The 14,900-nt window shown below is 42.8% G+C and overlaps 1 protein-coding gene and 1 non-coding gene across 3 annotated transcripts in view; both read left to right on the top strand.

Annotated features, from left to right (window-relative positions):
• Nucleotides 1-14,900, top strand: part of Axin1 (axin 1) — a 56,321-nt gene that overhangs the window by 22,253 nt on the left and 19,168 nt on the right. For both annotated transcript variants that reach the window (XM_005349050.2, XM_005349051.3), the window contains exon 3: nucleotides 14,654-14,794. In XM_005349050.2, the coding sequence (XP_005349107.1) occupies nucleotides 14,654-14,794 (141 nt within the window). The remainder of the gene's footprint in view (nucleotides 1-14,653; nucleotides 14,795-14,900) is intronic.
• On the top strand, nucleotides 12,436-12,508 carry Trnak-cuu. The gene has a single exon. It is a non-coding gene; the product is annotated as a tRNA-Lys (tRNA).

Below are 14,900 nucleotides of genomic sequence, written 5' to 3'. Positions count from 1 at the left end.
ATAAATAAATAAATAAATAAAATATTTTTAAAAAGTGTACTATACACTATAATACATAAGTGATAAACTAGTTTTCTCTGAAGACCTGTTTCCCAAAGCCTTCTGTGTTCCTTTTCTAGCTGAAAGAGTTCCCTTAGCATTTTGTGGTTCTGAGTACTAGGTGCTGTGTTGCCTTGGTTTATGGTAGTGTGTGTGGTGTCCAGAATTGTGGTCTGGGTGCACAGTGTTAGCAGTTTGGGTGGTCCTGGATGCTGTGTTCTTGAGACACTGTGTTATGGTGTGCTGTGGTCATTGCTGTGGTACTACTGGGTATTGGGTTAGTAATATGTGTGTGATACTAGTGATGTTCTGTGCAAAGTTATCAAACTTGTTTTCTTTTTTGGTTTTTTAAGACAGGATTTCTTTGTGTAGTCCTGCTGTCCTGGAACTTGCTTTGCAGGCTGGCCTCAAACTCACAGAGATCCACCTGCTTCTGCCTCCCGAGTGCTAGAATTAAATAAAGGCATGTACCACTACTGCCCGGTTGTCAAACATTCTTTGTGGAGCCTAGTTTGTGGGTTTAATTGGGTGGAAAGGCTCTCAGGTTTTTGCCTTTTTGCTGGAGTTGATCTAAACCATTCTGTGGTTATGACCTGTTTTCCCAGGATGGTGTGTAGTGATAGGAGCGGCAGGCTATGTTCCTGGCACCTGGCCGCCCGCACAGCTAGCTTTATACCCGAAATAATTACAGGGAAACTGTAATCTTTTAAACATTGCCTGGCCCATTAGTTCCAGCTTCTTATTGGCTAGCTCTTACATATTTATCTAACCCATTTTTAATATTCTGTGTAGCACCACAAACTGGCTTACCAGGAAAGATCTTAACCTGCGTTTGTCTGGAGTGGGAGAATCATGGCAACTGCCTGACTCGGCTTCTTTCTCCCAGAATTCTGTTCAGTCTACTCCGCCTACCTAATTTTCTGTCCTATCAGGGCCAAGGCAGTCTCTTTATTTAACCAATGAAATTAACACAAAACAGAAGGCTCTCCCCCATCAATGGTGATGGTTTTTTGTTTTGTTTTGTTTTTGCAAAGTCTTGCTATGTGGCCCAGATTAGCCTGGGACTCAAGCTCTGTACAGGCTGGCCTCAAACTTAACAGAGATCTTGATTCCGCTTGAATAATATTACATATGTCAGCTACCACACTTGGCTTTCTTGTTTTCTTTAAGGTGCTGGGTATTGAATCTGGGGCCATATACGTGCTTAATAGGCACTCTTCCACTGAGCTGCATGCCTACCTTACTTACTGCCTTAGGATCTTCTTGAATGTGTTCTTTGTTGTTAGCATTCTCTCATAATATTGCAGGCTTTTCCCTCTGAGGCTTCTCTCACTGTGAAGAAGAAACTTGTCTTTCAGTTATGGGTTGTTTTGATAATATGTTCTCTCTGTCATGGTTTTTTTTGATACTTTTTTTCTTTTCATTTTCACTATTTTTTCAATTTAGAGAGCTTGAATTATAGATCCTGGACCCTATGTTATGATATCTTCCACCTTTTTTTTTTTTGGAGGTAGTGCCTTTTTTTTCTGGCCCTGGTTGGCCTGAAACTCACTGTATATCCCAGGCTGGCCTTGGTCTTCCAGCAATCGTCTTCTCTCCACCTCTTGAGTATTAGAATTACAAGTTTATACCACCATACCTGGGTTTTAAAACATTTTTTTAAACATGAGAATTCAGAGGAAAAGATGTGTGACAAGCCAGTTAGAGGAGGTCTGGTGTGACACCCATGGAAACATGAAGTTGGTGGCGAAAGGTCATTTGTCATAGAAGTTTTTTTATGAGGTGCCTGTGACTGAAAATTGCATCCCTCTCAGGAACTTGGTGTCTCTACATGAGACACAACTGAAGCCTTGGTGTATATGTGTTGTATGTGTGTGCTTCCCATTCTTGTACAACTCAGGGTTTCTTACCTCATTCTCTTGAGGACCTTAGCTCATCATAAGAAAATTGGGCCTACGGGCTGGAGAGATATCTCAGTGGTTAAGAGCACTAGCTGTTGTTCTTCCAGAGGTCCTGAGTTTAATTCCCAGCAACCACATGGTGGCTCACAACCATCTGTAATGAGATCTAGCGCCCTCTTCTGGCGTGCAGGCATACATGGAGGCAGAATGTGTATACATAATAAATAAATAAATCTTAAAAAAAAAAGAAAAAGAAAAGAGGGCTAGATGGAGAGATGGCTCAGAGATTAAGAGCATTGTCTGCTCTTCCAAAGGTCCTGAGTTCAATTCCCAGGAACCACATGGTGGCTCACAACCATCTGTAATGGGGTCTGGTACCCTCTTCTGGCCTTCAGGCATACACACAGACAGAATATTGTATACATAATAAATAAATAAATATTAAAAAAACTAAATGTAAAAAGAAAAGAAAATTGGGCCTAGCCATTGTGTTGCACAAATTTAATCCTAGTAGTTGTGAGGCAGAGGCAGCCAATCTCTATGAGTTTGCGGTACATGTAGTGGATAATACAGATTTTAATCTCACTGCTGAATTAAAAACTAGATTATGTATATATTAAGATAAATCTAGAGGAATCCAGGCCATATGGTGTTATCTCTGGCTGCTAAGGATAGAAACCTCTTTACTTTTCCTTTTATGCCGCAAATTTATGTCTTTTGTGCATCTCTTAACATCAAAGTCAAAACTATGGGCTACTGTATGCCAAGAGGAATTTGAAGGAGAAAGCTCTGTACAACCACACATAGATAGGACTTGCTAGTGAGGGCTCAAAAGCTGTGAAGTCTGAAAACTAGAGACCCCTTTCCTTTCTGCTTGGACCTGAGTGACTACACAGCTTCCATCAGATTTCCTCAAGGAAATAAAAGCCTGGACACATTAAAGGGTTTCAGAATACTTCTTTAGGTGTACAAAAATCTGATAAAGAAGCACTCTAACTGATGAAGTGAGGTTTAAATAGTGGGATTTTTAAAAAGTGGGATGGCTGTGTATTGATGTAAACTTTTGTTTTTTGAGATAGGATCTCTCTGTATGTAGTAGCTCTGGCTGTTCTGGAACTTGCTCTGTAGACCATGCTGGCCTTGAACTCATGGAGATCTCTCTTCCTCTATCTTCTGAATGCTGGGATTAAAGGGGTGCACCACCATTGCCTGACTGCTACCTGTATTTTTATTGGTTTAGTTATTTGTGTGTGTGTGTGTGTGTGCGCGCGCGCGCGTGTGTGTGCGTGTACACATGTGTCATGCATGGCCCATATTTGACATTAGAGAACAACTTGCATTAGTCATTTTTTCCTGCCACATGTGTCTAATGATTAAGTAGATTGGCAGCAGGCACTTTACCATCTAAGCTATTTTGCATGCTCAGTAGAAGTTACTTTAAGTATTTGCTGATTTGATTAACACTGGAATGTGTAGAAATTGGGGTAGAGAGGATACGATGTCAGACATGGCTTTCACTTCCCCCTTTCTCTTCTGTAGAGCCATAGTAGAATTACCAGTACTTTGAGCTCATGGATCTGTTGTTCTTACTTCAGAATCTTTTGCATGTGTGGTTTAGCTGTGACCAGTAGCCAGCCTCACCCCTTTCTCCTTCCAACTGACATGTGGGATACTGTAGTCTATGTTGAGGTTCTTCTGCTTTGCAAGCTGAACCCTTCCCAAGCATTGTGAGTATTACTCACTAAGATGCTCAGAAGTCCTACAAAGTCTGCCATTGTCCCTCCCTTCTTCCTTTACTTTTTAAATTTTAGGTAGCATCTTTCCATGTAACTATAGCTTACCTGGAACTCTCTGTGTAAACCAGACTGGCATTAGCCCACAGAGACCATCCTGCCTTTGCCTCCCAAGTGCTGGAATTAAAGGCCATGCTACCCACCTTGCTGACCATTGTCGTTTCTGCTTTATAATGAATAAACGGTGACTCGGTGGTTAACAAAAAATTGGGACAGAATTCGTCAAGGTCACTTTTGTTGGGCAAGTTGTAATCATCCCATCTACTATATTTGTATCTATGCAGAGTATGTCGGCCATGTACCCTCTTTGCCCCTACTTCTTGATTATAAAGAACATTTGATGCTGTTCAAAGGGGGTGTATCAGCAAATTATAAGAATAAACATAATGCCTTCTGGGGAGTAAGCCCATGTGATCAACCTCCTAAACAGACGAGAAGTGCACATTCCTTGTCTCCTAGTGACTTATTCTCCCATCTTTTCATGTCTTACTATCGTGTGGGGTTTATGGAGCTTCAGTTAGTGGTACCCAGCTCAATCATGCTGCAAAGTAGGTCCACAGTTAATGGCAGGCTTCTAATGTCACCTGCACCTGCCTCCAAGGGTTTTAACATCTGACTGACTGAGGTACTTACTGGTGGAGGGTGCTGGTGACTGTGATCCTCACAGGTGGATGTAGAGGCTGAGTTCCTGATTTTACATGAAGGAGATGAAGAGATTTTGGTAGCTGCTGGTGACTGATGTGTATTGCAGTTCACAGGATATTCTTTGCTTTAGGTGCAGAGGTGAGGCACTTGTTTTGTAAGTAGCTGTATGTATGTAGTATGGATATGTCCAAGATCTTGTGGGTAGGCCGGTGTTTTCCATTTTATACAGATGGTAATTTAGAGTGAGGGATATTCCCTCTCACCCTTTTAGTACCTTCTTCACTGGATCTTCTGTAGTTCTGAAGCCTAGTGTGAGACGTTACAACTCTTGGAAGAGAAGTTATCTTGTGAAACTAGTCTCTTGTCTCCAAAGGGAATGTGTATGTAGTGAAAGATACATTGGTGTCAATGTCATGGTGATCTAATAAGATGGACACAATCAGAATCCAGACATGTCATTGCCTTTCATGAATGGGTATGTATCATAACATGAATGGATGGTAGATGTCATCCATAGGTAGACAAGATCAAGATATCAACAGCATGCTTTTTTGTTTTGTTTTGCTTTTGCCCTTTTTTGTTTCTCTTTCTGATTTTCTTGATTCAGGGTTTCCCTGTGTAGCCTTGGCTGTCCTGGAACTGTTACGTAGAACAGGCTAACCTTAAACACACAGAGATCTGCCTGCCTCTGCCTCCTGAGTGTTGAGATTAAAGTCATGCACCAACGTGTCTGGCAACAGCATGCTCTTTTCTGTGACTAGATATGCCTTTCAGCATTGGTGTCATGCTGTCATTCATGAGTGAATAGTGTTGGGACATTAATGATATGCTGTAATGTCTTCTGTTCTTGGATGTTAGTTGCCTTCATCTATCTGGGACCCTGGGTGTAGGACCCAAGAGTAAGTGTTATCTCTTTGTTATGGTGGGGCCACAGCTTGTCTGAGTTATTATATGGGTTTAATGGGTGTAATGGGAATAATGGTTCTGCACCTGGGAGAAGAGTGCTCATTATTTCTGGTTGTGCACCTTATATGTGTTGTTGGCTGTTCTCAGGGTGTTGAAGGTGCGAATGCAGCTGAGGGTCATATCTTACCAAAGTCAAATATAGATCTAGGTTCAGGCAGGAGTTAGTCTGTAAATGATAAAGTTCAGGGACAGATCTGGAGACAGTGCCTGTAGGTAGTGGGGCATGGTCGGTCTGTTCCCTGTTTGGCTTCAAGACTTGCTTCTGCACTGTGCTAAGACACAGTCCTCACCAATGCTGTCTGAGTTTCAAGGATGTCACAAAGAGCCAACAATTATTGGAGGAACTCACCCAGTTTGAGTTGGGTCTCTTAGATGTAGGTGACCAAAGACAGGACTGGGTGTGAGGGTCCTAAGAGACCATCTCCTTCAGCCTACAGTCATCTGTTCAACCCAGTATGCTCCCTCTCTCCCGTTTAATACAGATTTGCCCCTAAGGAGCTGGGGAAGTAGGAACAAGCCCTTTGAGAGAATGTATTTGCTGGCTCTTGGCCTCTGACCATTTGGGCAACAAGGTTAGCTTGGCAGGAAGGACTCAATTGAAGCAGAATTCTGGCCAAGACTATTGGGAGAGAAGCTGAAAGCCTCTGATACTCAGGAGTATTCCATCGCCTGCCTCAACAAATTAAAACCAATAAAGCTCCTGCCTCTACCTGTGGGTATTAGGTTACTTCCTCAGAGGACTCGGGCAGAGTTAAGTGATCACTCTCAGCACTGGAGAGAAGAAAGGAAGAACAAAACCAAAACCAAACAAATACAAGTGCTTCAAGCTGGGCCTGGTGGTAGTACATACCTCTTAGGAGACTGAGGCAGAAGGATAAATGTGAGTTGGAGGCTAGTTTGGGATGCATAGTGAAGCCTTGCCTCAAACAAAAACAAGGGGCTAAAGAGATGGCTCAGCTGTTAAAAAGAGTATTGACTGCTATTCTAGAGGACCTGGGTTAAATTCCCAGTACCTACATATCAACTCATAACCATTTAAAACTCCAGTTCTAGGGAATTGGCATCCCTTTCTGACTTCTTCAGACACCAGGCTTTCGTGTAGTACACAGGCTTGCATGCAGGCAAAACACCCATACACGTAAATATAAATAATTAATTAAAAATTTAAAAATGTATGTGTATGCATCTCTTCACATGTCTAAGTCCCCTGGCACTGCCTTTTTTGTTTTGTTTTGTTTTGAGATTAAATCTCTTTGTAACCCTGGCTACCCTGGAAGTCATTGTGTAGACTGGACCAGGCTGACCTTGCACTCACAGAAATCCTTCTATCTGTACCTTCTGAGTGCTCTGATTAAAGGCATATGCCACCATGCTCAATTCTATCCCTGACATTTTCTGTGTGTGCAATGAGTGATGAGCCTCAGGTCCTCATGCTTGCACAGCAGTCATTTTATAATTGAACTGTCTCCTTAGCCCAAGATAAGTATTTTCATTGACCCATGTTAGAAATTTTCCTAGGAAGCCTAAAGGGCATTTAGACACCAAGTAGCTTCTAGCTGGGAGACAAATGAACCACGATTGGAGATGCCATAACAATGTCGAATATGGGTTTGTTTTCTAACACCCACATCATAGCTGCTTGTACCTTCAGTTTCAGGAGATACAGTGCCCTCTCCAGCCTCTGTAGGCACCAGGCATACACACGGTACACATACATAAATGATTATGATGGGTCCACTCTGGGTTGGCCATAGGTGACCAGAGTACTTCTCGCAGTGGCCTGGATGCCAGCTGATATTTGATGCTGCAGGGGTGAGAAAGAAGCACTGAGTGCTCAGGAGACCAGGGTAGCACGCCAGGGTATGTTGCTGGTCTGAGGTGTTGCAGAGGCCAAGTGAGTAGAATACTGGAGCATCACTGTGGTTCAGGCTGAAAACATCCAGGAGCTACAGGAGTTGAGCTGATATGAAATGTGAGATATAAATTAAAGTTCATTCTTTGTGTGTCTACATGTCTAGGTGCCATGGCATCATTTATTGAAAAAGACTGCGTTTTCTCCATCCATTTGTTTTTGTACTTTTCTCAGGAGTAAGTTGGGCATGTTTGCATGGATCCCATTGGGTTTTTATTTTGAGAACTTAGAAAAGTACAGATGGGGGCTGGAGAGATGGCTCAGAGGTTAAGAGCATTGCCTGCTCTTCCAAAGGTCCTGAGTTCAATTTCCAGCAACTACATGGTGGCTCACAACCATCTTTAATGAGGCCTGGTGCCCTCTTCTGGCCTGCAGGCATACACACAGACAGAATATTGTATACATAATAAATAAATAAATATTAAAAAAAAGAAAAGTACAGAGACCTGTCTATAGTGATGCACACCTGCAAACCGCCACCCCCACTTGTAGGTGGATTAGGAGTTTAAAGGTCATCCTTAGCTACAAAGCAAATTTAAGGTCAGCCTGGGCTATATAAAATCCTGTCTCAAACACCCAAAAAATAGCAGGGTAGTGACGGTGCATACCTTTAATACCCTTTATTCTCAGTACCCAGCAAACAGAAGCAGATCTCTGAGTTTGAGGTCAGCCTGGTCTATAGGGTGAGTTCCAGGACAGCCAGGGCTACACAGAGAAACCCTGTCTTGAAAAACAAAAACAAAAAAAGCAACAAAATAAAAATAATAAATAACTAGGAAGAAAAAAAAGCTGTAGAACTTTGAAAGGGGAATTTGAGGAGCCTCATGTGCTTTCTGTCTTTGTGCAGATGCACAAGTGCATGCACACCTGTTTTCAGGCATACCCAATCCTCCTCTTTCTGGTTTCCAGCTATTCTAGGGATGGTCCTTCCACCTCTCTGTGACATTCTCTTGCACATCATTGACAGAGCATTCCTTATCACATCAGACAAATGGTCTGTGCTTTCAGTAGAGCAGTTAGATGACTGACAGATTGATTCCTTGGAGCTAGTGCTGACGAATAGAAGTTTTAGATGGTGTGGGCAACTGGTAGCTCCTCTCCTCCCTTTGTTCTCTTTCATCTGAGTTCTTTCCTTTTCTTTGGACCTTAGGGATTGTATATACAGTAGTTACGGTCTTCATTGAAGTGTGCGGAACACAGGCTTACCACACATGTGAAATATACACCTGGGACTGTAGAAAGGGAAGGGAGGTAGGGTGGTTGTGCACCAGGCTGTGGAGTGGGATGGGAGGCAATTGAATATGCTCAAGGAATTCCCCACCCTACTGGACTGTTCTGTTACTGAATAGAACAATGTTGACAGTCTGGAGGGCAGAGAGCAAATCAGAAAACTAACAAGTTTAAATTTTTATCTTTTGTCCTTATACTTTTTTCTTTTCTTTTTATTTCGTTTGTTTGTTTATTTATTTATTTTGTTTTTTGAGACAGGGTTTCTCTGTGTCGCTTTGGAGCCTTTCCTGGAACTTGCTTTGTAGAACAGGTTGACCTTGAGCTCACAGAAATCTGCCTTCCTCTGCCTCCCCTAGTGCCCGGATGAAAGGATGAGCCACTATCACCAGGCATTCTTTTTTTTTTTCTCTTCTCTTCTCTTCTCTTCTCTTCTCTTCTCTTCTCTTCTCTTCTCTTCTCTTCTCTTCTCTTCTCTTCTCTTCTTACCTGGTTTTTTCCATCAGTAACTGTCCTAGAACTCTCTCTGTAGACCAGATTGGCCTTGAACTCATAGATATCCACCTGCCTCTGCCTCCCTAAAGTTGGGATTAAAGGTATGCGCCACCACTGCCCAGCTTATACTTTTCTTTTCTTAAAGATAGGGTGTCACTATATAGATCTGGTTAGCCTGGAACTCTGAATATAGATCATGCAGGCCTCCCTCAGTTTGTTGTAATTCTCCTATATCAGCCTCTTCTTGACTTGCTGGCATTACAGTTATATGCCACCATGTGGCTTAATATTCTTAGTAGTTTTCAGCCAAATTCAAGAATGATTTAGCATTAAGCCACATTCTGAGTTTTACTTCTGTGGTTGTGTGGTCGTGACAGTATTGGTTGACATAACTGCTGATTTAAACTTAGAGTATAACAGTGTTTTTGAAAAATGTTTCTGCACACTTCAGCAAAGAACATAAAGTCATAGGCTGACCTGACCCATGGGGATAAGGGGCTGACCCAGATATCATGGCAGATACATGGTGCTGATTCCAAAGAGCTAGTTTCTCAAGCACCTAGTAGCCTCTTGGCAATTAACATACATCCCAGGTTGAGATTGCTGGTCTTGCCTTTCTCTGACCAGCCATGGCCCGTTAATGCCTAGTGCAAATAATTTGGGGCTGCAATGTGTAGTCAGAATGCTCTCTGACTGACAGATGGGTTTATTTTCTTAGCACTGTGTTGCCCCTTGTATCCTTGCACTTCAAGAATGAGATGAGTGGGGCTGGAGAGATGGCTCAGAGGGTAAGAGCACTGGCTGCTCTTCCAGAGGTCCTGAGTTCAATTCCCAGCAACCACATGGTGGCTCACAGCCATCTGTAATGTAATGAGACCTGGTGCCTTCCTTGCCAGCAGTACATTATATGCTTAATAAATACATAAATCTTAAAAAAAAAAAGAATGAGATGAGTGTTGGGATGCACTGTTCTTACAAAATGTCACCTTCCTTCCTGAGTTTAGATTCTGGGCCTTCTGAAGTATAGGGACAAAGGATCAGGGTATGCCTTTTAAGGTCGAATGCTGTCTGGCCCACATATCCTAGGGTATAATAGCTTGGAATTCTGAGATGCCTATCTAGCACATTGAAGGGCCCTTGCACAATTGGAGTTAGAATTTTCTCAAAGTTTTTGTTCACCTGGCAAATGGATGTCCAAAAGGAGGCCTAGTCCCTTAGATTTGGGTTTTCTTTCTACACCAAGCTATGGTACAGAGTTCCTGCCAGTCAAGCATAGCCCATGGCTTACCACTCAATGGAAGGGCTCTAGCCCTAGGATCCAGTGTTCAAACAGCTGAACCTCTCAAATGCCCCCGTCCTTGTTATTTCCTAGTTTGCTGCCCTCAGGTGCTCTTGAGTGGTGCTGTTGAGGCCATCGCTGTATAGCCATGGCCGGCCAGGAATGCTATATCAGTGATTCTCAACTTGTGGGTTGCAACTTATTTGACAAACTTCTTCTTCTTCTTCTTTTTAAAGATTTATTTATTAATTATGTATACAGCATTCTACCTGCATGTGTCCCTACAGGCCAGAAGAGGGCACCAGATCTCATTACAGATGGTTGTGAGCCATCATGTGGTTGCTGGGAATTGAACTCAGAACCTCTGGAAGAACAGACAGTGCTCTTAACCTCTGAGCCATCTCTCCAGCCCCTTTGACAAGCTTCTATCTCAAAATGTTCACATTACACTTCCTAACAGAGACAAAATTACAGTTATGAGTAGCAATGAAATAATTTTATGGTTGGGGTCAGCACAACATGAGGAACTGTAAAGGGTTACAGCATTAGGAAAGTGAGAACCACACTACTCTATATATACCCAGAATTCACCTTTGCCTCCCAAGTGCTGAAGTTAAAGGGATTCACCACCATGCTCAGCTGAGGGCCATCTTTAAAGAAAAGAATTGGCAGGAGACGCTACAGACTAATGGTTCTCAACCTTCCTAATGCTGTGACCATGTAATGCAGTTCCTCATGTGGTGACCCCTCAACCATAAAATTATTTTCATTGCTACTTGTAATTTTGCTACTGTTAGGAATCAAATGAAAATATATGATACGGGGGGCTGGACCGATGGCTCAGCAGTTAAGAGCATTGCGTGCTCTTCCAAAGGTCCCGAGTTCAATTCCCAGCAACCACATGGTGGCTCACAATCATCTGTAATGAGCTCTGGTGCCCTCTTCTGGTCTTCAGGCATACATGCAGAAAGAATATTGTATACATAATAACTAACTAACTAAATAAATAAATAAATAAAATATTTTTAAGGATATGTGATACTCTGAATATCTGATAGGGGACGTTTGTGTGGAGGGATCATTTGACCCCAAAGGGATTGTGACTCACAGGTTTAGAACCACTGTTACAGATGTACAACTGCTACAGGGTTAGTCTCAGCATAGCAATGTGGAATCCACATTCCTTTGTTAAAAGTGAGGTTGGGGGGCTGGAGAGATGGCTCAGTGATTAAGAGCACTAGCTGTTGTTCTTCCAGAGGTCCTGGGTTCAATTCCAGCAACCACATGGTGGCTCACAACCATCTGTAATGAGATCTAGCGCCCACTTCTGGCGTGCGGGCATACATGGAGGCAGAATGTTGTATACATAATAAATAAATCTTTTTTTTTTAAAGTGAGGTTAGGATGTGGCCAAGAGTAGCGTTTAATTACCTATTATGTAGTATTTACTGCTAACAACTGGCCATCCATTGTGGGGTCAGAGCATCAGCTAAGTTTTATTTGTGCATATCTCCAATTCAGATAAAAATCAAAGAAAAATTTAAAACAGCTATTAGAGGCCAGGGCACTAACTTAGTCGATAATGGACTTGTCATGCAAATTTGATGACTTGAGATTGATTCCCATCACTCACAGAAGCAGCCAGCTATAATAATCAACCCTCAGGAGATGGAGACAGGATCCTTGGGGCAGGCTGGCTCGATAGCCATTTTCCTGAAGAACACCCTTAAGGTTTATCTCTGACTTCCACTTGCACCTTTTCAAACACAGATACACACACACACACACAATAGTATTGGAAGCCTTGATGGTAACAGATAGATGTAATCCCAGCATTTGAGGAGCTAAGGCAGAGGGAATGTGAATTGGAGGCCAACCTGAGCCTCTTCTTAAAACACAAGCAGAGCTGGGCAGTGGTGGCATACTCCTTTAATCCCAGCACTAGGGAGGCAGAGGCAGGCGGATCTCTATGAGTTCGAGGCCAGCCTGGTCTGCAAGAGTTAGTTCCAGGACAGGCTCCGAAGCAACACAGAGAAACCCTGTCTTGGGGAAAAAAAACCACAAGCAGAAATTAATGGAAGCTGGCTATGATATATCATGTTATATGCTTGGGAAAGCAGAGGCACGATTGTAGTAATATGAGCGGCGGGGCTGCGTCCCCAGCACCCCAACCACCTGGCCCGGCTAGCTCAGTTGGTAGAGCATGAGACTCTTAATCTCAGGGTCGTGGGTTCGAGCCCCACGTTGGGCGCCATTTGTAGTAATAGGAGTGGCGGGGCTGCGTCTCCAGCACTCCGGCCACCTCCAGCTAGCTTTACCCGAAATAATTACATGGACACTGTATTCTTTTAATCACTGCTTGGCCCATTTCTATCTAGCCTCTTCTAGGATAACTCTCACACCTGGACTAGCCCATCTCTAATAATCTGCTGTAGCCCACAAGGTGGCTTACCAGGGAGATTCTAGCCTAAGTCCATCCTGGGTCAGAGCTTCACCGTCTGTGCCTCAGAGATGTGCTACAGCAGATTATTAGAGATGGGCTAGTCCAGGTGTGAGAATTATCCTAGAAGAGGCTAGATAGAAATGGGCCAAGCAGTGATTAAAAGAATGCAGTGTCCATGTAATTATTTCGGGTAAAGCTAGCCGGAGGTGGCCGGGGTGCTGGAGACGCAGCCCCGCCACTCCTATTACTACACACGATCTCTGCAATTTCAAGATCAGCCAGTGATAAATCTTGCCTCAAAAAAATCTTTTAATGGTTTTAAATAATAATAGAATACTGTGTTTATAACCTAAAATGAAAAGGTCTGTCTGCACAATGCAAAAAGTTATAAGGATCAGGTATGGTGGTACAGTCCTATAATCTCAACTACTCAGGAAGTCTGAGGCATTCAAGGGATCAGGATAAGAGGGCTTGGAATGTCAGAAAAAGTATATTGGAGCTGGAGAGATGGCCCATCAGTTAAAAGCACCGGCTATTCCAGATACCCAGGTTAAATTCGCGGCACCCATATGGCAGCTCACAACTGTCTATAACACCAGTTCTAGAGGATACAATACCCTCACACAGATATACATGCAGGCAAAACACCAATGTACATAAAATAAATTATTTTTTGAAAAAAGAAAAAGTATGTTTAAGGAGAAAATATTTTGTATGAATATATTATATAGGTAGGTACTAATATGTATGTATATTGATAGTAAAAATAGTTGGAGGACTAGAGAAATGATTCATTGGTTTAAGAGCCCTAGCTGCTCTTGCAACAGACCCTGGTTCTGTTCCTAGCACCTAAACATCAACTCACAACTGTCCATAACTCCAGTTCCAGGAGATCCAGTGTCCTCTTCTGGCTTCCATGGGCATCGGGCATGCACATAGTACACTTATATGCATGCAGGCTAAATACTCATACGATATTTTGTTTGTTTGTTTCTGTTTTTTAAACATGATTTCTTTGTGTAGCCCTGGCTATTCTGATACTAGCTCCATGTTGGCATCGAATTCATAGCGATCTGCTTGTCTCTGCCTCCCGAATGCTGGGATAAAGGCATGCACAGCCACCACTTGGCAATCTTTTTTTAATTTGAGACAGAGTCTTTCTTTATAGTCCTGGCTGGCAAGAAACTCAGTATGTAGACAAGGCTGGCTTCAAACTCATAAGAAATCCACCTGCCTCTGCTTCCCAAATTCTGGGCTTCAAGGCACATGGCACTATGCCCAGCTAAAATAATTTTGTAATTTGAAAACTGTTGTGAATTTATAAATCACATAGTAGGCAAGGACCAAATGCCAGAAAGAGATGAGAAAAGCAAACGACAAGTACCCAAAAGTATCTTTAGGGAAAATGCAGATTAAGTATATTGTGTTTTGACCAATTGTATAGCAATAACTGGATTCTGTTAGCCCTAGTAGTGGTGCTTTGACCCATCTCCCATGACTACCCAGCAGCAGATTTCATCTATGTGTTCCGTCCATGGGCTATGCCTGGAGCCCAGGGACCTGAGTTAGAGTCCTGGTGGCTCTGGCTGGCTGCTTCAGAAATACCTATTGGCATGGGCCAGAAGTGGGTTACTTTGTAGCTATAACAGGGATCATGGATCCTTTCTGGTTGTACTCTTAGGAGAAAGAGATGTTATTCTGCCTATGTATACTTGAATGCCTTAAAAAAAAAAAGTAGTGAACATCTGGAAAGATGCCCATAGCTTAGACCCTTTTTAATCCTTTCTTTCGAATTGAGAAGAATGGAATGAGAAGAGCAGCGAGATGGAGAAAGAACTTTTTTGCTCTGTTTTTCTCTGAATTTTTCATGTGGTAATCCAGAAAACTCTACAGTGTACATTAAAATAGGAGACTTTTGCTCTGCTGCCACTCATGTGTCTTTCTTATTCACAGGTATGGATCTTGGAGGGAGCCCGTCAACCCCTACTATGTCAACTCTGGCTATGCCCTGGCCCCAGCCACCAGCGCCAATGACAGTGAACAGCAGAGCCTGTCCAGTGATGCTGACACCCTATCCCTTACGGACAGTAGCGTGTAAGTCCCAAGCTTGCTGACTGTATGCTTCAGTGCTCTTTGCTTACCCCACTGGCTGGTCCTTACTGATTGATTCTTGTAAAGCTTGCCTTGAGTGTCCCCAAGG

Source organism: Microtus ochrogaster, chromosome 7, assembly GCF_000317375.1.
Source record: "Microtus ochrogaster isolate Prairie Vole_2 chromosome 7, MicOch1.0, whole genome shotgun sequence".
Lineage (NCBI taxonomy): Eukaryota > Metazoa > Chordata > Mammalia > Rodentia > Cricetidae > Microtus > Microtus ochrogaster.
This window is presented reverse-complemented; position numbering and strand designations above follow the sequence as displayed.